This window comes from Candoia aspera, chromosome 2 (assembly GCF_035149785.1).
Source record: "Candoia aspera isolate rCanAsp1 chromosome 2, rCanAsp1.hap2, whole genome shotgun sequence".
NCBI lineage: Eukaryota > Metazoa > Chordata > Lepidosauria > Squamata > Boidae > Candoia > Candoia aspera.
The window spans coordinates 9,345,617-9,369,333 of record NC_086154.1 but is presented as its reverse complement, the minus strand read 5'-3'; the positions used below and the strand labels follow the sequence as shown (position 1 = coordinate 9,369,333).

General features: G+C 45.0%; 2 protein-coding genes across 3 annotated transcripts; both read left to right on the top strand.

The window, feature by feature from the left end:
- Positions 1-1,052: 1,052 nt before the first annotated feature.
- Positions 1,053-4,744, top strand: LOC134492144 (zinc finger and SCAN domain-containing protein 21-like). Its single transcript, XM_063296315.1, has 4 exons — positions 1,053-1,869; positions 2,178-2,247; positions 3,624-3,706; positions 4,612-4,744. Exons 1-4 carry the CDS (start codon positions 1,180-1,182, stop codon positions 4,735-4,737), a joined length of 969 nt encoding a protein of 322 aa, XP_063152385.1. The 5' UTR covers positions 1,053-1,179; the 3' UTR covers positions 4,738-4,744.
- Positions 4,745-5,126: 382 nt separating this feature from the next.
- LOC134492062 (zinc finger protein 11-like) lies at positions 5,127-23,340 on the top strand. 2 transcript variants are annotated; one of them, XM_063296182.1, is made up of 6 exons: positions 5,127-5,358; positions 6,272-6,928; positions 8,907-9,344; positions 13,115-13,468; positions 15,844-16,509; positions 22,604-23,340. In XM_063296182.1, the coding sequence occupies exons 2-6, from the start codon at positions 6,355-6,357 to the stop codon at positions 23,062-23,064; spliced, it is 2,493 nt and encodes an 830-aa protein (XP_063152252.1). In that variant the 5' UTR covers positions 5,127-5,358; positions 6,272-6,354; the 3' UTR covers positions 23,065-23,340. The 2 variants fall into 2 exon arrangements, with proteins under 2 accessions (XP_063152252.1, XP_063152253.1); XM_063296183.1 differs by lacking the exon at positions 8,907-9,344 and having other exon boundaries at positions 5,130-5,358.
- Positions 23,341-23,717: the final 377 nt, after the last annotated feature.

The window sequence follows — 23,717 nt, the reverse complement described above, 5'->3', positions numbered from 1 at the left end:
GTTCCTAAAGAACCTTAAGTGGTTCTAAAAATATATTAAAATAATAAATAATAAAGCCTCCAATCCAAAAGCAGAATCATGACATTATTAAGTCTCTTCCTCCTCCTCCTCCTCCTCCTCCTCCTCCTCCTCCTCCTCCTCCTCCTCCAGCAGTTGCTGGCCTCCTCAGGGGTCTGGATGGATTACACTTGGAGGCTGAGCAGCCCCATTCAGCCTTTGGTTGCCCAGAGCTGTTGGACTCAGTCTGATGCTCAGTAAGGATGAGGGGAGTCGTAGGCCATGCTGCCATCTGGCTGAGGAGGTCCGGCTGAGAGGGGCCTGCATCCTAGGTCTCCCTGCTTGAAGGTTTTTGTTTAGTTTAATTTTGTTTAAACCAGGTCTCCTGCTGTTTCTTCGCATTGGCTAAAGTTATAAAAATGACCAGGTGAATGTTTTTCTAGTGCTGAGGTGGTAGGGAGGAAGCATCAGCGTAGGGAGGGCTACCAGATCTGAGCTGCAGAAATTCAGATTTTTGCAGTCTTAGTGGGACAGATGCAAATCAAACGAACACGACAAATTTCTCAGTCAGGCACTAAGGGAAAGGCACACACAGTGTAAAGCAAACATCAGCGAGGGAAGGTTGCTTGGGGTGACAGAGCTTGTGAGAGGAAGCCTCTTCCTACTAAACCAGGGGTTAGGAACATACAGCCGAAGGGCTGGCGCGAGACCCTAATTCAATTAATCTCATCTGGCTCTCCTTCAAAAGAGAGCTTGCTGGAAAGGGCGGCAGACCGCCGATCCAGTCCATAGTTTGAAAGATATTGTCTCCTGGGAAACACTCCCCCAAAGGAGAACTGTAAAGGCCTTCTGAATTTTAGGCACCCCTGTCATTTTCCCCTTGTAGTTATCCCAGTCCCCACACGATCTAAAAGTTGCTCTATGTTAAACTGATTTGAGAAAACGGGAGTCAAGTTAAAACACTGACAAGAGAAATGTTTCTTTTTTTCAAGCTTTTTAACATTCTTTTTTGAGTCTTTTTATGTGCTAATCTTGGTTATTTATCTTCCAGAAAGGCCTCCCCACCCCAATCCCCCTTTATGGGGTTCTTTTGAAGGAAAGGCCCATTGAAATCTTTGAGAGACACCAAAAGGCCAAGGAGCTGCCTGTGGTGCATCTCATTTTCGGAGCAAGGGACAAGACATGGAAAAGGGCTTAGAGGGCTCGGGAAAAGTCCCACGCATCGTCCAGGTGATGTATTTTAAGGGGGTGCCAAGACAGCTGAACCAGCAGCCAGATGTGGGGCTACCCCAGCAGTGGGAAGCCCAGTGGCAGGCATTTCTGAGCACCCTGCAGCCGGCCCACATGGGCCGGGGAAGCCTTCAGCTAACAGACGCGGTGCCCTGGGATGACGCTCGGGCGTTTCTGGCGGCCTTTGAGCAAGTCGCCGAAGCTTGCCGGTGGCCCCGAGAAGAATGGGTGGGCCAGCTCCTGCCAGCATTGCGGGGAGGAGTGGAGCAGTCCTTCTTCAGGCTGGACGCCCGAGAGAGGGGGGACTACGTGAAGGTGAAGGCCGCCATCCTGCGAGCAGACGCCCTCCGCATGGAAATGAAACGGCAGCACTTCCGGCAGTGTTGTTACCAGGAGCTGGAGGGGCCGCGGGGGGTGTACAGCCAGCTCCAGGAGCTCTGCCGCCAGTGGCTGAAACCCGAGAAGCACACCAAGGAGCAGATCCTGGAGATGATCATCCAGGAGCAGCTTCTGGGCATGCTGCCGGCTGAAGTCCAGAACTGGGTGCGGGAGTGCGGGCCAAAGGACTGCGTCGAAATGGTGGCGTTGGCAGAGGATTTCCTGATGGGCCGCCGTCATGCGCCCAGGACCTGTGACTGGCAGGTGAGAGACTTACCCCTGAGACCGGAACGCCCTCTCTCTTTGGTTAGTGCAGAGGCTTCTGATCGCCATCCGTGAGGCAGCCCCTGAGTGGCTGAAAGCCCATGATAGGGATTGTTAGCTTTAAGCTGGCTTAGATCTGTAATGTTGTGTGAAGCCACAAAGTGGTTAATTCAGTAACCAAGTTAAGTGTTGCATGTGCCCAGCCAGTATTAATCCAGATGTAACATTTTCATTGCCGACCAGGTAAAAGTATAGAGTGGGAAAATGCAGTGAGGCCGTGATCTACAGCTGGTTCTTTGTTCTTTCAGGTTCCTCTGCCAGAGGTCACAGTTAGTTCTCTGGAGTCCGAGGGGAGGCAGAGGCAGCATTATCTCGGAGGTCAGTCGGAAGTGGGAGTGGGAAATTGGTTGGGCGGGGAAGGAGTTATACTCCATTGTCGGGAAGGAAGAGTAACTTGTACAGGTAGTCCTCGACTTATGACGGCAATTGGGACTGGAAAATCGGTTGCTAAGTGATGTGGTTGTAAAGTGTGACCACAACACTTAGCAACAGCAATTCCTGCAGTCCCAGTTGCTGTTATTAAGTGGATCCCATGGCCATTAGGTGAGGCAACTTCCTGCTGGCTTCCCACAACCAAAAGTCAGAGGGGAGTCCGGCAGGAGGTTGCAAGTCCCAGGCTGGCAGGCAGGTAAGTGGCTGCTTCCGGGTGGGGGAGGGAGCATGGGGGTGCGGGGGGAGGGTGCATGAGAGGTGCAGGGAAGGGAGTACGTGTAGGGGAGGGGAGGGTCAGGGAGGGTGCGCGGGGGTGTGCAAGCGACTTGCAGCCTTCCCTGCCAGCTTCCCCATTGACTTTCTGGGGAAGCCAGCAGGGAAGGTTGCAAGTGGCGTTCATGTGATCGCAGGGTGGTTGGCGACCGGTCGTAAGTGTGAACTGGTTGCCAAGCACCCAGGTCGCAGTCAAGTGACTGCAGGCGTGCTGGGACGGCCGGAACTCCAAGGACCAGTCGTAACCACCATTCGTTCAACGCTGTTGTAACTTGGGTCGCTGAACCAATGGTCGTAGGTTGAGAACTACCTCTATGGCTCTTTTGTGAAGTTAAAGATGTGTGAGTGGGGTTGCTGTTCCTGACACGGAAAAGTCGGTAGCTGGGCAGTCAGCTTGAGTTGTTCCTCTTACGGTGTGTGTATGTGTCGGTGGATTTATGCTTTGGCTGTGTGGATGAGCCAAGCCCTTTGTGGCCCAAGAGATTTTAAGAAAATTCTTAAACAGTTGGGTATAAAACGTGCCTACACCAACGGGCTGAAAAGAAGATAGCATTGATGAGCAGCCTCCTTATGGACTTTTTGCTGAAAATGGGAAAAATGAATTGGTGGTTTATGGATTTGCTGATTAAAAAGGGTTGAATGTGGGAAGACGAGAACCCTGCAATGTAGGCTTAAAGAGGGAGGAGTTTGCTACTGCTGTAAAGAAGATCAGAAGTTGCTTCTTTATATGTCTTTTTTATTTGTACTGTTCTCTGCACTTTTTCTTTTATCTTTTTGCTATTTGTATTTATATATTTTCATGTTTATCTTTTACCTGTGTTAAAATTTATCCTAAAACTATATGCTAGTGAAGATAACACCGATGAGCTAGAGAGTTTAATGTTTTACAATTCTAAGGTGACAGTGGATGCTAAATAAAGTACTTACCCTTCTTTCTCTCTTTTCCTTTCTCCACCTCCTTTTTTGACTTCTGTTCTTGGGTTTCACAGCCAGTGAAATTGCATCCACAAGGAATTCGGGTGCAGTCCATCCATCAACAGGACTGGAAACAGCTGGGGCTGGGACAGCTGAGGTGTGTAGACTCTCAGTATGAGAGCTTAATTAAAGCACGTATTGCCTTAAAACAAATCCAGATAAAATGGAGGTTCTCATGGAGCTGAGTCACAATTGCGGAGAGAGGTTAGGTCTTCTGAACTGGGTTACACCCTTCCAGAAGGAGTAGGAACAAAGTTTGAAGAAGCTTCTGAATTCACATTTCTCTTGTCTCCCAGACTGAAGCAATGGCCAGAAGCACTGTTTATCAATTTTGGTTGATATGCTCACTGTGTCTCTTTCTGGAAGAAAGTGGTCTTAAAGTTGCGTTGGTTCTACTAAAACCCATTAAAGCATAAATTCATTTAGTATACAGTCTAGCAGCCAAGTTGGTCTCTAGAAAAATAAGCCACATTATACTGATTCTGAAAGCATTATACTGGCCATGTTTGCTTCTGGGTGAAATCCAAAGTGCTGGTTATTACTTATAAAAGGAACTATAGAGCTGCTTGAAGAACGCCTCTTTCTGTTTGATCTCACTGATCATAAGTGATCATATATTAATCTGAACTGATTGGGATCATGGGAGGCCGTTCGCCCACCGGGGCTGCAGGTTTGACTCAGACTCAAACCTTTCCTGTAGCTGGTGCAGTGCTTTGAATCCCCTCCCTCTGGAGTAGAGGGCCTTAAGTCATATTTGTTGGCTTTTTAAAAGGCTTTAAAAGAACACCTTTTTAAATTTGCTTTAAGGGTTGGATTTAAATTGGTGGAGCTTAAGCCGGCAGGGAAGGAAACTTAATTAGCATGGAGTTGTTAATGCAATCCACTGAGCTCTGATTGTCAGTTCTGTATTAGTTAGAAGACAAAGTCCTGTGGCTAATGTGTCTTTTAAGAAAAGCTTGAGGGACCAGAACTAAACCTGCCATTCATTCCTTCCTCTCTCAGGAGCCCATAGATGTGAAGGATGAGTTAAGCCTTGATCAGAAGCCCATACACTGGGAAGTCTTTCAGGAGAATGGCGGCAGTGTCAATGCTTTGGGTGAGTCTCTCTCATCGGAGATACTCTACTAGACACTATACTCAGGCCCAAGTTTGCTTTCCAGGAGTTCAAACCACTGAAAGCAAGGATCACCGTCTGCATTGAGAAGGGTGCAGGGTTGCCTTAAGCTCACCTTGTCCAGCATTCTGGCCCTGCTTCTTTGCGGCTGTTGACCCTCGCCTGTGTTACGCTGTTTCTGTACGTGAAGACGCTGATAAACTAGCACCACCCAAACTATGCCAGCTTGGGATTCTGGCTTTCCAGTTTCAAAGCACCTTGACAGTACTGTTTCTGATAATGGTTGCTGCATCTACCACATCCTGCTGCTGTCATTAGTTCCAAAATGGCTTGTCTCGTATCCCAGAGAGGCAGAGTCAGCCGTATGTACCTTTGACTTTCTCAGGCTCTGGAGTAGTTTAGGTCAGGAGTCCTGGATTATGACTTCCCTTCAGATGGGATGAGAATTCCCAGTTATCCTGACTCCCTGTCTGTTTCTTAGTTTGTTTTCCTTTCTCCTCCGTCTGTTCTTCACATTTCCACCCAAGAAGGACTCTTGGTTCCTACACCTGAAGTCATCTCCCAAGCTGATCAGTCCGAAGCCACCTTCCAGGAAAGACTTGAACACAGAGACCGAGTCCCTGACACCCTCTTTGGTAAGTCTGTGTGTGCCTAACAACCATCCTGACTGAGAGGGGGAAAAAACCTATCACTCAAGTTCTTGTTTGGTGGCCTCAAGCCAACATCTGTAGGTGCTGCAACCATCTTCAGTCCGAATGCGGATGAGCAACCCCCAACCCCCAGCCAGCCTCCATTTCCTGCTCTTAAGTGCCTTCTCCAAAATGCAGTAGTGTGATTCAGCGACATCGTTTCCCATCGTTCTGGGGTGGAAAACACAATAGAGCACTAGTGTGAAGCCTAAACTACAAGCTTTACATTGTTTAGAAAATAAATTGACCTCTCCCCCCAAAAAACACCCCAGGAAAAAGGAATGGATAAATCTATCCTGAATCATTCTTTATTTCCCTCTAGAATGCAGCATTTCTTATTGAATCCCCCTTCTTCCTTGCCATTTTAAGACGTGACTTCCCAAGGATTGGGGAGCAGTGAAGATTTCTTGCAGTCTGTTTGGGAGACCTCGGTGTGATTTGCAGGAGTTTGAAGCTGGGAGAGGGAGTTGTCACTGCACTCCTGATATTCTTGATTATGCTGTAGGATTCAGAGAAGTCCCAGTCTGCTCAAAGTGCAGAAAGATGAGGCAGTGCTTCCACTGTGTATAAAATATATGTACTTCCAAGGGTATTCCCCAGAAATGCAAATAAGAGTTGTGTCAGTTCCAGTTATCCACTGTTTCCGTGCATCTTGTTACCAGCTGGTGAAATGTCGGGTTTCAGAAAGTGGAAACTGTAAATTCAAGGTAGATCCCTTGAATTTGAAGGCTGTGAATGAGTTCATGGCCCACGTTTCCTTGATGTCGTTTCACCTCACTGTTCAGCTGAAGCAAACTCATACCATACGGTTCCTCATAGGAAAGTGATTTCTTGTGGTTTCTCTTGCCTTTCCCACCAGGTGGACGAATCATAGGAGAGATCAAAATTGAGACTTTTCAGGAGCCCATTTCCGAGGCAGAAGATGGACTGGAGGCCCAGCCAATGGAATCCCCAGGCACCGTTTCCTTGAGTCCTGAGGCTTCTCCCCTTGACCCTGAGAAACAGCTGTGTCCCAGGCAACAGGAAGGGGAGCAGAGGAGAAAATACACTCGACGCCGGAGAAGGGCCTTTAAGAAAAAGGGCAAATACTACCCACCGGAGAAGAAGCATGCTTGCTCTGAGTGTGGGCACAAAAGTTACTACTATTCCGATTTGCTAAGACACATGAAGTCCCATGCAGCAAAAGAGTTGCATAAGTGCCTTGAATGTGGGAAAACATACCGAGGCAGGACATACTTTGAGAATCACCTGAAGATCCACCTGCCGCTGGGTGATTCCACCAGGCGCTCGACAAGAAACTCTGGCTGCCAAATGAAAGAGGAATACATGTGCTTTGAATGTGGAGTCATAAAAAGTACCATGTCAGGCCTCACCGAACACAGGAAAGTCCACACAGACGAGAAGCCTTTCGAATGCCCCGAGTGTGGCAAAGCTTTCAAGTGGCGCTCGAACCTGTCTAGGCATCGGGGTCTCCACACGTACAGGAGGTTTTCCTCACGGCAGATAATGCTTAGAGGTGGGTCTGAGACACATGAATTAATGCATTATTATTATTATTATTATTATTACTATTATTAAAGACATGCTCTCAGAACTGGGCAGGAAACCTTGCAGAGTGTAAAGCAAAAGCTGATGGAATATTATAGTTGAGAAGTAATTTGGAACTGGCAGAAAGCGTAACGTTTTCTTTCTAGCTAACGGTCTAAAAAACTTCCGTGACACATCTGCTTACCTCTTTTATGTTGTTTGTCAGCTCTTTGGAGGACTGACCATTTCGTGATGGAATAGTCGACTTTCCTCAGTTAGATGGTCCTTCTGATATTTTGCACTTCAGCTTGGGCAAGCTTGTTTGGGGACTGCTCCTCCCTCCCTCCCTCCTCTGTGCCGTCAAATCTTCTTGTTGGCCGCTTGTCGCAACACACTGGAGTATAATAAAATAATAAATAAGAGTGAAGCAATGCCACAAGAGCAAATCGATAATATGGTGGCTTCTAGAAGGCCATCACAGAGGAAGTCAGTCCCAGTCCTGGAGAGGGGCATTTTCAGAATGCAGATACCGTGGTGCCCAGCCATATACGGCTGCATGTGAGCATTTTGAATTGCATCCGGGAGCTCGGTAGCCAATGCAGGGTCTTCAAGGTAGGTGTCATGTGGTTATAATGATGGTACCAGTCAAAAACTGGCATTTCCATTTTGGGCCTTTGAAGGTAGCGCCCTGCAGAGTACGTTGCAGTAGTCTAATCACTTGATAAGGTGAGAATCTCTCAAGCAGTGGTTTTCCCTGACACGGAACTGCAAGTGGACTTTGAAGAAGCAGCATAGGAAGAGTATTGGCGCCTTTGAACTTTGGGGTTGGAGAAGACTCTGGAGAGTACCGCGGACAGCCAAGAAAACAAACAGATGGATCATCGAACAAATTAACCCAGAGTTCTAACTCGAGGCACAAAGGAGCAGGCTCAAGTTATCCTACTTCAGACACATTATGCCAAGACCCAGCTTTCTGGAGAAGGCTCTGATGCTGGGCAAGGTGGAAGGCAAGAGAAGAAGAGGAGGACCAGCAGCAAGATGGATGGACTCAATTACAGAGGCGATGGTTGCCCTGTTGGAAGACTTGAAGGGCCTGGTTGGAGACACATCACCCTGGATTAGGTCTATCTGTGTGGTTGCTAGGAGTCACCACTGACTTGATGGCACATAATCAAAGTCTCATAGTGATAAGGGCACGAGTCAGCGCAGCCAAGGCCTCCTCTTACGGGGATTGAGTCTCTGGAAAGCAGAAAATTGGGAAAGGCTGGGCTAAAGAAAGCAAAGACGGCTCATATGGTACATGGCCTCAATCTGGAATACTTTGTGCTCCCATCACAGTACAGGTGGGAGACTAGATTAGCTAGGGATCAGGATCATTTAAGCTACATATCTTGTTATCATAGGTGGTCTTTCATTTTTTTAATCTGTTTTGCAGGGTCCTGAACAAGATACACCCTTCTTGCCTCTTCCCAGCGCAGCTCAGACAGTTGCCTGGGAAGGAGGAAGTGCAGAAGTTCAAAGCTTGATTCTGACTCTCCCATCAGCTTTGGCCAAAGAATCAGCCAGGGCCAGAGTTCAACATCCTAGTAATATTGTTCCTGATTTTTCTCAGAAAGTAACTTTCTAGCCTTGAGCAGGAAGCTGAGTGGGATAGGACAGAGAGGATACTTCTTGCACGTATGGTGGTTTGTTAGTCTCTGGAACGGCTAGCAGTGAGTGCTACTCCAACTTAGAGGCAGTGCGCTTCTGTATCCCTTCCTGGGGATAAAGGGTAAGGAGAATGGAGCCTGCAAGCCATCAGATCCTCACAACACTTTGCAAACAGGATGTTTCCTCTGATTTTGGGTGCCTTTCAGTTGTTCAGTTACTGTTACCCAGTTGACCTTCCATATGCCTGTCTCCATGCCTTGTTTTTTTCCCCCATTCCTAATGCAGGTGGTTGTATATCAATGTATTTGTTCCCATAGGTGCTAGTGAATCAAATAAGGGCAAAAATAATTCTACGCAGGAGCAAAAGTCCCAGCCAGGAGAGTCCTCCACTGTTTTGCTGAGTGCTGAGATCAACGAATCTAACCCTGTTTCAAGGCTGCGTCCAAGGAAATCTCAAGAACTGGAGCTCTCTCATCTGTATGGGGTGAAGACCTTAAAGGTGACACTGAAGAAACTTCCAAGCCCTCGGAAAGGGGAATTCCAGTGCCCTGATTGTGATCATAGAGCTGAAAAGCTTTCAGAAGTCATTAAACACATGAGAGTCCACACAGGAGAAAGACCCTGTAATTGCCCCGAATGTGGAAAAACCTTCAGGTTGCCATATAATCTTTATCAACATCGGAAAGGCAATGCATGTTCTAAAAAGATGCCCCTTTCTGATACCTTTCTCGCAGAAGAGAAGATAACCCACAGAGGTAGGTGTGATGACCTGGCTGATAACTAATCATTCTTCCTTCTCTTTTATTATGCTCCCCTTTCTGTTTAATCTGGCATTCGTACATTGACAACAGTTTTATTGCACTTCCGGTGAGGACATGGCGAGTTAAACGTCCCCGAAGGAGCGGGGACCGTGATTACAGTGGAGATAGGTGGCCAGATGCTGGATCGCAGCAAAATCTCTCCGGAGAGAGGAAAGAGTGCGAGATTGCCCACAGGTATTCCAGACAGCCGATCCTCATGAGTAGACCGCAGGAACCAAGGTTTTTGTGGCTGGCTTGTGCGAGTGGATGGGAGTCAAGGGATTCCGTCTAAGCTCACAGTCATAACGTAGCCGACACAGACATAAAACTCAACCAAGCTTCATTTCTTACCACTTTGGGAATTATTTTTTTTATGGCTTTTTCAATATTAACCTTTGGAACGGCATTCACTGAGTGAATCTCCTTCTCCTTAGTGAAAGAAGTTTCAAGTACGAGTTTAAAAGGATAAGGATTTAGGAAAAAAAATACTTTGGGGAATAAACAGCAAAAGGGTGTTTAGAGTGTTGATTTTGGAACGTTACTGACTAAGGGTGCAAATGGATTTGAAATAAGACTTTGAAATTAATTATAAGGATCCTTCCCGTGGGAAACTGCTACTGTTTGGATTCCTTAGGGGGGGAAGAACATGATAAGATGGGACTTTGAAGGTTGGACACTAAAGGGAGCTAGAAGAAACTAAGGATTACAATTAAAGGAGAAGAATACTTAATACAGAATGGAGCAAAATACTTTTAACTTTGGACCTTTTTAAGGATATTTGTGAACAGTGGACTCAGAAGTTGATTTTAAAAGTATCTGTTATCCTGGATAGATGGTGTGCAAATGATGTTATAGAAGAGGAACAAGCTCTACTGGATAAGAATGTAATTGATTTGAATGTGGATTTTAAAATGACAAGCTACAAGAATGATAGAGAAAAAGATGATATGCTGGATATACAAATGAAACCAGTTGATGGGTTAATAATTAAAAGGAACTTACAAATAACAAGCCAGAAGAGTGATTTGGATAACTTTTCTATACTGGATTTACAAAAGAGTCCAGTTAAAGTTTTGAAGGATTTTCTGAGAAGGGATAAAGAAAAAATGAAAAGAAACCCAGTTTTTGGACACTGTTTGAAGGGATTAAAAACCAAGATTGTTAAAAGTACAGGGAAGGAATATAAAGTTGGTTTATTTGATCAAGGTTAAAATAGAAATGTAGTTACCTCTGGTAACCTTTAATGGACTTTTGCTGGCTAGGAATGAATGACAAGGTTTTAAGATTTTGTTTATAGTTAAGAGATGAGATATGGGAGGAACAGATAATTTGTTGTATTTTAAGAGAAGTTGACAAATTACTAAAAATTGTTTATACTTGTGATGAAGGGGGTAGTTACTTCTTTATAGATACAGTTTCCCTTTTTCTTTTCTCTTTACTTTTTTTTCTTTTCTGCACTTCCTAATTTTTCTTTTTACTCTTAAGTAGTTTTTTTTAGTTTGTATTAGCTTTTATCTTTTCAATTATAATCTCTAATACAATTATTATTTTAAAAAGCAGGGTTTTTTTGCTATTCCATGCCAATATAGATAGAACTCTTCAGAATCTTTGCCAACATTCCTGTTCTTTTTCTCTTTCATTACTGCCGGCTTACCAGTAAAATGTTCATTATGTGGGGAGAAAGCCTATCAGTCTTTATATAGCAATGTTGTCATTCATCTTGTTCTTTCTTCCTCTCAGCGATAAATTACAGGTTAAATTGGGCGGCGTTGGGCTTCAGGGTTTAGTAGCCATGGTCTAGACAACAGATTTCCCAATGTTTTGCCAGCAACTGTGGCTGGCATTTTCAGAGGCAAAGGGATCCGCCGTGCAGACCACAAGCAGCTGAGCAGGAACTGACTCAGCTTCTCTCTTTATAGCCAGATATCCTGACTTCTGATTGGCCTTTAGCCAAGCTGGTTTCTGATTGGTGCAGGTTGGTGAGGGCTGGTCTCTGGTCGGAAGACAGGAGCCCAGTCACTGAACTCTGAAGCCCAACTTTGCCCAACAGTGAAAGCCTACACCAGTTATAGGTTAACTTGGTAGATGCTAATGGTGAAGGAAATTCTGTGTATCCTCAATGATAGGTACAGTTTATCCTTTGGTTTGTGATTGTGCAGTTCAACTTGTATCCCTTTTGATTTCATCCCAGAACTTAGGCATCCAGACACATAGAGGGTTTTAAAGGCACTTTAAAAGCTGGCTTCTGATGCAGTGATGGGAGTTGAAGCATCTCCCTGCATGGGGTGAGATTTTCTGCCCCACTATTTGCTGGAGCGTTATTCTGAGTTCAGTGATTTGACGCTGCAGGGGTAGGCAGTGTGGCACGTGCCAGTGTGTTCCCTCCTGATCCCCTGGCCCCCTTTCCCATCCTTGTAATTAAATAACTGGAAATAGGAATCAGGTATCCTGCAAGACCAAGTACCAATTTTGAGCATTATCTCTCTCTGCAGGAATAAAGGTTTAGAGCTCTGAATGGGATGGTAGAGGACATCCTTGAAGTCTAATTCAACTGGTGCCCACCATGCTAGATACTTCGTAAATAGGCCAGTATCCAATGGGTGCCATGTATATTACATTCTAGATGTGTCCTTGACCCCAAAATCATGCCCCCTGCTGAAGGGCAGTCTTTCTTCTGATGCCCCTCCTATGTCAGGAGTGCAGCTTTTAGCATTCCCAGTCCACAACCTCACAACTACCTGACATCTTCAGAGGACACCAGATTGAGGAAGGTTGCTTTCCATAACTAAAAGCGTTGCCATTCGCTTCTGCAAACCTGGCTTTATGGAGAACACTGCAAGTCAGGGAGGAGGGGGACCAGTAAAAACTTCAGTTAGAGAAGATCTGAGCAGGAGGTCCAGTTGCTTGCAGTATGGATCCTTTCTTCTCCACGTAGATTCAAGGAGGTGTTTGTCCTAGATCAGAGTCATTAAGGGACATAACTTTCTAGGGGAACAAAATGTGATGTGTCTCTGAAAACCTAACCAGGCTGGGGTTAGGGTATCTGTGGAGTCCCAGTCCAATTTTGTGGGGATGTTACTGATGTGATTTTTTTCCAGGCAATCGTTGTTTTAATGTTGCTTTTTAACTCCCATAATGGATATTATAAGCCGCCCAGAGACTTTTTGAAGCTGGGCTGCCTTAACAATTGTAAAAGTGAGTCATTTCAGCTTCATATTAACTCCTCATTTTTAACTCTTGTTATAAAATTAACACTTTTAACAATGAACGATGGCAGGCAGAGAAATCTATAATACACAAATTCCACTTACATTGTCCTGTTGAATCATTCCTTTATCTGATCTTCATAAAAGTGAGTAAAAAAAGGCAGAGTTCTTTTTCCTTCTTTTGATCAAAAGCTCATTTAGTCTTCCCTTGCTTTCTCGTTCCTGGATGGACCTTGTTCTGAAATGCAAATGTCGGTATTGTTATTAAACTAGAACAGTTCCCAAGCACTATCGCGAGCCCAGATTCCAATTAAACAATAATTTGTTGCTCTGTCTGGCCTTGAGAGAAAATTGGTAAAAAGTGTTTTCTGCTGATACACTCCCAGGTTAATTATGGCATTTGTTCACTGTGTCAGTCTCTCTCTCACTGATTTTAAGCAACAGCTTGATCAGCTGTTATTAGCTGGACTTGATAAGGTCCCCAGCATTGTATATCTAACTTGTGCATTGTCCTTACAGGCAAGGAGAAGTCAAGAAACATGGCTTCTCTGCAGGAAAAAATCAAGTTGGAAGATGAGGTGGAAGGTGATCAACCTTGCAATGATCAGCCTTCTCTGAGAGGCTATGAGACCTCAGAACTTCAGAAGATGAAAAAACATTCCTGTACAAAATGTGAATACCAAGCCGAAAGATTATCAGACGTTGTTAAACATTTCAGGATCCACGCCGGAGGAAAACCTTACAAATGCTTCGACTGTGGGAAGTCCTTTGGATGGTCCTCAGCCCTCACCAGACATCAGCAGATCCATATATCCAGTCAGCAAGCGTCCGTACCCAATGCTGTTGTTGCAGAATGTGATGTTACGCTTAGTGGTGGGTAGAAGCTAGATTACTAGTTATTAAACGTGAAATATTTCAATCCTGCTTTCTTTCTACGAACAAGGCATTCGGAGTGGTAATTGGGAGACATCTGATCCCTTTTTTTCCTTTTTTCCTTAGTCCTATGAGGTAAACTGCAAATCAGATTTATTGTGTGTTACCCCTTCGTCTCTGGGAAGGCTTTGGGGCTCATGGCAAACATGAAAAGCCACTGAGAGTCAAATGACCCAGGAAGTAGGAAGATGAAGAATCTCAAGGTGGTCTGTAGATCAGTTAAGAAAACTTGCTTGCACGTAGATCACAGACTCAGCCCATGGTACATTGAGTTAAAAGAAGTCAATAAACAGGGAGGTCTTGGAGAACTAATGCAGATCTGAAAAACGCAGACCCGAGCTTGGTTTGACCTCATCTGGTCTTTAAAGTCAGCAGAGCTTAGCTCAGACAGTGGAAGAGCGAAGGTTCAGTAGCCATTGCTCAGGAATTCGATGGACTAGAAGTGTTTCTCAACCTTGACAACTTTAAGATCTGAAGCCAAACTCCTGGAATTCCCCAGCCAGCCTCTCAGAATTCCCCATTGAATGGCTGGGGAATTCTGAGAGCTGAAGTCCACACATGTTAAAGTTGCCAAGGTGAGAAACCCCGGACTAGGGCTATAGAAGTCCCATCTAGTTCAATGATTCTACTTTTTCCCATGATGATAAACGAATGGATAACACTGATGCGTGTCTCTGCCCAAAGGCGCTTGCTTTCTATCTGAAAGAGTCATCTTCGACCTCTTGAACAAAAGGCAGGATAGAAACCTTACAAATGCAACGTGAGAGCTTTATTCAAGAGCGCTGTTGGGACACTTACCGGCTAAAGTATCCTTCGTCCAGTAGCATCACAGGGAAGCCGTAGGTTCTCCCTCACGCATCCTCCTCCTGGTTTGCGTGTGGCTCGGCTGAGGTCCATCACCTGGTGTGGCCACAACCTATGCCATTGGTGGGAGCTGACTTGCCTGCCTTAACTCCCAATTTCTAGCGCTGTAACGCTAGCCCAGCACTGGGGCCAAGGGGTTAAGATTTTTTATTCAAATCTTGTCCCTGATGGGAATTCCCAGGACAATCAGAAACAAGTCGTCGTTAATCTTGGCCTGCTCCATTTTTCTTTAGGGTTAACGGTATCCTATCTGGAAAGGCAGTTGTAGAAAGACAATTATTTATTTAGTGCTTTAAACTGTTCATTTTACATTCTGCTTTGCAGACCCATTTTTCCAAACGGCCCATGTTTTAAAGGCGTGTTAAAATGGTGCCATGAGGAGAATTGCTGGTTGGTTTTCTGAGTTGAGGCATTCCATTGAATGTCCAAATGAACTTTTCTTGGTTCTTGCATGGAGGGCCAAATTGCAGCCACTCGGTCCAGTCAGAATTCAGGGCCTTTAGAAGAGTGGAATTTACCTTCCTTGATTTACAGCCAGGAGCCAAAATAATAGCGTGCAAGCAAAAGCAGGTTACAGAAAGAGATTAGTGATAGTATTCTAACAGCTCTCCATAAAAATGAAATGGAATAGAATTCTAAAAAATAAAGATGCGTGTGTACTGAAGTTCAACTTAAGAATCAGTCTCAGAGCCTTCTAGTGCAATTGCTTTCCAGCAAAACTTCACTAAAGGTAGTCCTTGCTTAACGACCATACTTGGGACTGGAATTTCGGTTGCTAAGCAGAGTGGTCATTAATTGAATACGACCTGATTTTACAACCTTTTCTGTGGCGATTAAGCAAATCACTGGGTGCTAAGTGAACCACATGGTCGTTATGTGAATCATGCAGTTCCCCATTGATTTAGCTTGCCAGAAGCCGGCCGTGAAGGTTGAAAATGACGATCACGTGACCACGGGATGCTGCAACAGTCATAAATGCGAACCAGTTGCCAAGTGCCCAAATTGTGAGCACGTGACCGCAGGGATGCTGCAATGGTCACGAGCGTGAGGACCGGTCTCAAGATGGTGTTTTAGCTCTGTTGTAAGTCTGAACTGCCACTAAACAAATGGTCGTTAAGCGAGGACTACCTATACATGCTTAGAAATTTCAGAAGAAAAGCCAGCAAGTAAAAAGACAATAACTTTAGTTTAGGGCCCAGCCTGCACCGTGAGGAGAGGGGTTATGAGGGCAGTGGAGTAAAACACAGCTTCTGGATTTCACTACAGAGTAAGAAAATAAATTTCTTTCCTTGTTGCGTTATTTTGGTTTCAGAGACAAACCTGAACGTCCATGGTTGCTGCTTAATGAACTTCCAAATCAGAAGCAGGAACGGGGCTCACTTGCCTTTTCCCCCCCGTTTTCCATGGGCAGCAGCTGTCCCCTAATCCGTATAATGTCTATATCCCCACAGATGATGAGGAGTTGATTAACATCTTATCGAAGAACCCTCAGCGGGAAGAAGTGGGACTAGAAGGCCTTCTAGAGAGGCCATCTAGAGAGGCCATCTCTGCTGCTGTTTCTCCAAGTTCTGGGTCTTTTAAGACGGAGGCCTCGCCTAAATTACATCCCAGGCAGTGGCACAGAAAAGGAAAATCTGCTTGTCATAAGAGGAATAACGTGAAGAAAAGCAGAAACGAAGACCGCGAGAAGAAGCACAAATGTCTCGATTGCGGGCACCGCACCTACTACCTGTCTGACCTCGTGCGGCACAAGAGGACTCACCCGAACGAGAAGCCCTACAAGTGTCCCGATTGCGAGAAGATCTTCATCCAGCCCTCCGCCCTCAAAATTCATCTAAAAGTGCACAAGAGGGGGAACAAATCTGTGAAAAGGATGAAAGCCCCCCAAGGAGAGAGAAAATACACGTGTTCAAAATGCGGGCACAAAACCTATAAGTTATCAACTCATCTTTTACATATGAGAGTCCACGTGGGACTAAAATCTTACATATGTGATGAATGTGGCAGACACTTCAAGTGGAGTTCGAATCTTTCTAGGCACAAGCGAACCCACCAGTTCAGTGCAGGCTTTGAAAACGGAAAACCCCCTTTCTCCAAGTGTAAGGATGCAAGCAGAGGTGGGCATATCCTCCGAACCGTTTGTTGATTTAAGTGTGAGCCATAGTTGTACGTGCGGCATAATCAGGTTGATGGAATGTCTAACAAAGGAACACACGGGAGACTAATTGTCTTTTTTGAAAGACCTCCCTAAAATTAACAAGCATACAGTGTTTTGACTTGAAATTGCAGATTCAGCATTATGCCGATGGTTGAATAGAAATAATTTGTAAGGTGGAACCAATTCATATTTAGAACAAGCATTTGATTTTACTTACTTTGTTTTCTGAAAATACAGCGATTGGTTGATTGATTGATGGATTGATTGATTGATTGATTGATTACGTGACATCAGGTCATTTTCAACCCTTAGCGACCAGGTAGATAGATAGCTGTATTTCATGGGAAAAAACCTATCGATTAGGGAAGGAGATAAAGAGTAGACATAGAATCGTGCATGGCTAGTGTATTTAATAAGCTTCATTATTGAGCTGTATAATTTTTGAAAGTTTTATAGAGGAGAAATTTAAAAACAGAAAGATTCCCTCCCTTTTCTGTGGAAGTCTGTTACAAGTGTTACAGTGCTGTAAGGAATTTTATTCTGGAAACGTTACACTCTCTTGTCTGCATTTCGTTTTAAAGCAGCCCTTCTTGCTCTCCATGCATGACCCATGATTAGTTCCAGTCTTCTGATCCGAGGGATAGAGAGCCTGTCGCCCTCCAGATGTTGCTGAGCAACAGATTTGAGTGTTCCTCACTATTGATCATGTTGGTTGGGGCTATGGGAGATCAACACCACAACAGGGAGCAGGGTTCCTCAACCTTGGCGACTTTAAGATGCGTGGACTTCAATTCCCAGAATTCCCCAGCCAGCCAGCAGGCTGGGGAATTCTGGGAGTTGAAGTCCACGCATCTTAAAGTTGCCAAGGTTGAAAAACACTGAGATGGAGAATTCTGCAAGTTACCTGGAGGATACCAGACTGGAGAAGATGTTCTATGTGTTTGCTTAGATGTAAGTCCCATTCCTTTATTCCCTTGCAACCATACTTTATTCGGGAGTGTGGCTGATGCGACATGAATAGGATGGTGGTGTTCATTAAGGCTAATCAACCTGGCCTGTAGAGATGTCATGAGCACTGATGGCGAGCAGGAGGGGGCCCCGATCCAGGGGGGAAAACACATGCGTAGTACTGAGGAGTTAAGCAGCCATTCAAAGAGACACAGATCAGACCCGCCTTGACTTTTGGGGTTTACCTGTCTGGGTTCTTCCCACGCTTCTTCAGTCTGTTAGGATTTTCTGTCTAATGTAGCAGTAATAAACACTAGAGACCTACTCCTCGTCTCGGTGTGATTCCTGGCTGTTAGGACAGAGATGTGTGATTCCAGAGGAGCTGCTACATGCCACCATAAGCTAGCACAATGAAGAATTCTACACTGCCTTGAATCAACAGCATGGCAGTGCATGTTGTTCAACAGGAGCGTGCAGAATTTGGTATTTTGGGAATGCAGGAAAGGAGTTGTCACTGCCTTCTTCTGAGTTTTTTTTTTTTTTTTTTTGACCTCAGTCTGGTCTACAGCCCTGAGATTTTCCAGTGGTTTCCCAACCAAGTACTAACCAGATCCAGCCCCAGGTAGCTCTTAGGGGTTCATTCAAATCTGCCTAAGTACTACCACCTACTGTGGCATACAAACTGGGATCTCTGGCTGGTTCCCCTGTAATAAGCCAGAGTTGGAAATCATGATTTGTTCTCAGGTTCATATTCATAGCTTGTTTGGGAGAGACAAGCTGGGAATGCTGGCTTGCGCCTGAAGGGTAAACAAACCACAGAAGGAGTTGATGGTTAGCGACTAGCATTGGCAAATAGCTAATTTGCAGAAAATTCTTGCTTATGACATGCAAATGCATTTTTCAATTTATTTTTATATTTTTATTACGGTTTTAAAATACAACGATAAAACACTAATGCGAACTACAAAAAAATAGAGAAAGTATAGAAAAAGAAAAAGAAGTAAAAGGAGATAGACAGAAGAAAAAGAAAAAAAGATATATAAATGACTCCCCCTCCCTCCAGACAAGTATAGACAGTCACCGTAACTTAACACCTTCTCTAGTAATTCAGTAAAAAAGGGAAAAGACCCTTCTTCCCGTATCTCATCTCTTAACCATAATCACATGATAAAAACTCATATTTCAATCTTAAACAACAAAAGTCTATGAAGAGCTACCAGGGATAGTAATATGCAGATTTTTAGCTTAATCACAAAGATCAGTTTGCAAAAACTAATTTATCCCATATTCAAAAAAGTAACACAAAAGAAATCTCTCCCCAGTATTCAAATCCTGAAGACCTCGTCATTCAATCCTGTTCAAAGAAAGTCCCATTAATGACTAGTGGAAACCTATATATATATATATTTATATTTATATTTTAACCCTGGTCAAGTAAGTTCACTTTATAAATCTTCTGTTTACTTTTAGAAAGCTTGTTCTTTAATCCTGTCAAGGAAGGACCCACAGATTGATTTCTTGTCATTTTCTCTTTATCTGCTTTCAGGAACATCTCCGATAGTTTCTCTCTATCTCCTCTCAAAAACACCTGCATTGATTTGAGATAGTCTTGTGGTTAATCCCAAATAGAGAGGCTTTCCAAGTCAGTCTTCAGGTTTTTTATTTCTGTGTCCTTTTTGATTATTAAGATACCAGCTGCTATCTTTCATAAGTCCATTTTAGCATCTTTTTCCAACTCGGCCCCTAGCATTTTTAACTCAAGTTTCAAACCAACAACAGTCAAATCAGCTTCAGTTTGCAAATCCAAACCAGCATCCTTTCTGGTATCTCTTTTGTCACCTGATATCTTTAAATCCACCTTCAAATCCACATGTAAATCAGCCTCGATCTCTGTTTTATTCAATTAAAAACTCTTCCCCAGGCAATCTTAAAAGTAAATCCTGTGTACGCTGTTCCCAGACAGCTTTGAATTCTTCTAAAGTCCAATACTCCATAATTAAAAAATCACCTCCCCTTTAAATGTAATCTTCAGTTCCCTCTAGCCAGCCTTCAAAGTCTCTCTCTATCACGTGTTTATTTCCATTCTCCAAAACATTTCCACAAGAGGCTTTCTTTCAGTTAATTTCAGAATCTTCATATATATATATATATATATTTTGCTAATCTCTTAAACATCCTGCAGAAGATACACTTCCTAGTCCATCTGGCCCCTTAGCTTTCCAAAGTCCACATTTTAGTTCTGCTTTTGCTGTTTCTCAAAAGTAAAAGTTTTTCCTGTTAATCTTAAAACTGACACAGCAGTTCTTTCATCAGGGATAGAAGGAGAATCTCCCGGTGTAACAGAGCTAGCCCTTCCCGAGGTTCTTAAAATCCAAAAACTCAGTAATAGGCAATTTCTTAAAGTAATTAAGAAAGAAGGTTGACAAACCCAGTCTCTTTTTTGAGAGGCGCCGATCCACGGCATAGGCAGGATGTTTTTCCCACGGCTTCTAGGACTCTAAAACCTGCTGGAGGGCAATCCTAGATCTCTCCATGATCCGGAGAGCACTGGCCAAAGAGCTGATCAGGTCCCAGCTCCTCTTTCTGCTGCAGTCATCGGTTCTGCTGTTCGTGGAGCCATGCTCAGTCGGCCGTATCTTCCCTGGAAGTCACACAAATGCATTTTAGATGGTTTAAAGGGGATTTCGGGAAACACGGGAGAGCACTATTTTATTCATCTGATTTTCCAGGAGCATTGAACTGGCCATTATGGGAATACAGCCTTTCTTTTGATCCAGCATGCCTCTTCTATTCTTCGGAGTGCAGGATAAAGCGTAGAACAGGGCATGGGTGTAGAATTGGGTTCCCTCAAAGCTTCAGCTTTCATAAAGATTTCAATAAAGATAAAGTTCCTGGCCCATGCGATTGTGCTGTTTTGGTGCAGTATCTCTGGGCATCTCAGAAGCCAGGATGAGTTTGGTTTCTGTTGGTTAGGGAGTGAATTTTCCATCTCTGCTGCCTTTTGGCATACCTATCAGAATTGATTGTCCCAAACCCAAATCTATCAATTGTATTTATTTATTTATTTTCCATCCCGCCTTTATTATCTTTATAAATACCTCAAGGCGACGAACATGCCTAACACTCCTTCCTCCTCCTATTTTCCCCACAACAACAACCCTGTGAGGTAGGTTGGGCTGAGAGGGAGTGACTGGCCCAAGGTCACCCAGCCGGCTTTCGTGCCTGAGGCAGGACTAGAATTCACCATTGCCTGGTCTGTAGCCTGTTGCCTTAACCACTAGACCCAACTGGCACGTGAAATTATGTTAGATTCTGGAAAAGTTTGAAAGTGGTATGCTTTGGAGTCATCTTGCTGTGATTACTGATGTTCATTTTCTATTACCTCTGGTAAAGCCAAGTTTACAATGTGTAGTATGACTTCCTAATTGCAGTTGGACTGTAGCTCTTGTCCTTTTGAACGTTGAACATGGTGGCTGAAGCTAATGGGAGCTGGACTCTGCCTACATCGGGGACTCCTATGGAGAAGCCGCTGTTTCAGAAGCACAAGTAACTTGCTTCAGGCACAGACAGGACCATACAGGTAGTCCTTGCTTAATGACCCTAATTGGGACCAGAATTTCCGTCACTAAGCAATGCAGTCATTAGGCGAAACATCACATGACTGCACCGCTTAGCGACAGCAGTTCTGGCAGTTTTGGTTGCTGCCATTTGGCCAGGACCTCACACTTCTCCTGCCCTGCCGTGCTTGCCCCCCCTTCAACCCCTCCCACCTGCCTATCTCCCCTTCATACCTGCCCTTTTGGCTGCCCTGCACTCTGCCATCCCTGCTGTCCCCCTCTGACCTTCGCTGCCTTCCTCCTGCTGCTGATGAGGTGCGCCTCGTCAGCAGCGGGAGGAAGAAGGTGGTGAAGGTCAGCCAGTGATGGCAGCGTGCAGGGCAGTGAAGTGCAGGGTGGCCAAAAGGGCAGAGATGGGGGGAGACAGGCGGGGGGGGAGCAGACCCTGTGGTCATAAATGCAGGTGGGCTGCTAAGCACCCAAGTTTTGTTCATGTGACCGCGGGGTTACAGCAGTGGCTATAACTCTGAAGACCAGGCATAAGTACCATAACTTCAAACAGTTGCTGAAAAAATGATGGTTAAGCAAGGACTACCTGTATAAGCATACCATGGTTTTGCCAGGCCTCCAGTTTTCAGTAAATAACAACGCACGCAGATTCGCCACAAGATCTGTCAGCAGCACGCTCCCGGGGAGAAGTCTGTTCTCCCATGGCCATGAGTCTGGAGCAAAAAACCCAGCCCCTTCCATGCATTTCCCTTGAAGTCCTAGCCGTGGGCATGCAGGATTCTGCACCTGTATGTTTGATCCAGGGCACATGTTTATAGCCATGAAAGATCAGCCCGGCTGTTTCTTAAGTTCTTCCTCTTTTCTTGCCATGCAAAGAAGGAAGGAAAGTTGTTGTTTCTGCCGAGAACAGGTCAGCTCCATCCTCAGGTGCCCTTTTGAATCAAAACTGTTGTTCTGCTGATCTGCAGCAAAGTCATCGGTTCTCAAATGGCGAGCTCTCAACTTTTGGAGAAAAGCTGAGTAGCATTTATAGAGGTGGGAGGTCCAGCTACCTTAGCTGATTTCTGAAGGTGGAGGTTGCGCTCTCCACTTTCTCACCAGGGCTCCTGTAACCAAAGTTATTTTAAAAGGTCCAGGTCTAGAAATTAGAAGCAAGAGGCCGTAACGTTCAGAACAGCAAGACTAGAATTCAAAACAACGGTTTGGGGCTCGAGACCCTTCTGAATTTGAAAAGCTTTTCACATCCCTGTTTAGCAATTAGAGTGGCGCTCAAGTGACACCTCCAGTGGAATGTTCCATTAGACAGCCATTCTCAACCTCAGCAGCTTTACGATGTGTGGACTTCCACTCCCAGAATTCCCCAGCCCAGACATGGGCTGGGGAATTCTGGGAGTGGAAGTCCACACATCGTAAAGCTGCTGAGGTTGAGAGTGGAAGTCCACACATCGTAAAGCTGCTGAGGTTGAGAATCGCTGCATTAGAACACCCCAGTTCTTCCTCTGGCAACATCACGTTGAAGCTGTTTCTTTGTCTCAGCAGGTTCGAAGAAGCCAAAGAAAAGCACACAGGCCCCGCCGAAGAAAACAGGAGGCCGCTCATCGGCATCAGCTCCCAAGAATGCGTCCATAACGGCGGAGCTGCGCGAGCAGTGGCGCAATTACAAGCGCCAGCAAAGGAAAAAGGCAGCCGAGAAGCGCCATAAAATGGAAGAGAGTGTGAAGGAGAACATTGAAGGGAAGGAAGCGACGGGGAAGACGGCACCTCCCGAGGTGTCACTCCGTGCACGGCTGGAAAAGTTTGCGTATTCCAAAAACAGCGAGAAAGAGCATGGCCAGGTGGAGCGAGCACCAGATCAGAAAGTCCCAGCCGAGGAGCTGCACCTTTTATGTACTGCGTGTGGGAAGTACTTCACATACGATGGCCACCTGGCCGATACCCAGAACACGCACACAGAAGCGAAACCTCACAGATGCCATGAATGTGGGAAATGCTTTCCCTAGGAGAGTAAGTTGGCCGGGCACCAGATCATCCACACTGGGGTGAAACTGTTCCATTGTTCCGAGTGTAGGGAGATTTCTTTTGGAAAGATAACCTGATGGCCCAGCTGAAAATTCATGGTTTCCGGCCTGTGTTTGAATGGGCTGAGTGTGGGAAAAGGTGTCTAGAAAGATGAGTTGGAGAGGCCTCAGAGAAGTCACATAGGGCAGTGCTCGTAGAAGTAAGCTAAGTTGGAGAGAGCAGTGATGGGGACATCAGTACACCTACGGAGGAAATTCATACAGAGTGCTCGCTTAACAACCATTCATTTAGTGATGGTTCAGACTCAAAACAGTGCTGGAAAAACCGACTTACGACTGGACCGGTCCTCACACTTAAGACCGTTGTAGCATCCCTGCAGTCACGTGATCACCATTTGGGAGCTTGGCAACCGGCTCGCTTTTATGACCATCATAGCATCTGGTTGGCACATGATTGCCATTTTCGACCTTCCTGGCAGGCTTTTGGCAAGCAAAATCAATGGGGAACCATGTGATTTGCTTAATGACCACATGACTCGCTTAATGCCCATGGTGATTCATTTAACAACCACCACAAAATGGTTGTAAAATCAGGTCTGATTCACTTAATGACTGCTTTGCTTAGCAACCAAGAT

What these genes read in the sequence shown, in the direction of transcription:
- LOC134492144 (XM_063296315.1), top strand. Translation starts at nt 1,180, where the DNA reads ATGGAAAAGGGCTTAGAGGGCTCGGGAAAAGTCCCACGCATCGTCCAG. An exon ending in GAGGCAGCATTATCTCGGAG is followed by an intron (nt 2,248 to 3,623) that starts GTCAGTCGGAAG and finishes TGGGTTTCACAG; the next exon opens with CCAGTGAAATTGCATCCACA. An exon ending in CTGGGGCTGGGACAGCTGAG is followed by an intron (nt 3,707 to 4,611) that starts GTGTGTAGACTC and finishes TTCCTCTCTCAG; the next exon opens with GAGCCCATAGATGTGAAGGA.
- LOC134492062 (XM_063296182.1), top strand. Translation starts at nt 6,355, where the DNA reads ATGGAATCCCCAGGCACCGTTTCCTTGAGTCCTGAGGCTTCTCCCCTT. An exon ending in ATGTGATGTTACGCTTAGTG is followed by an intron (nt 13,469 to 15,843) that starts GTGGGTAGAAGC and finishes ATATCCCCACAG; the next exon opens with ATGATGAGGAGTTGATTAAC. An exon ending in GTGTAAGGATGCAAGCAGAG is followed by an intron (nt 16,510 to 22,603) that starts GTGGGCATATCC and finishes TTGTCTCAGCAG; the next exon opens with GTTCGAAGAAGCCAAAGAAA.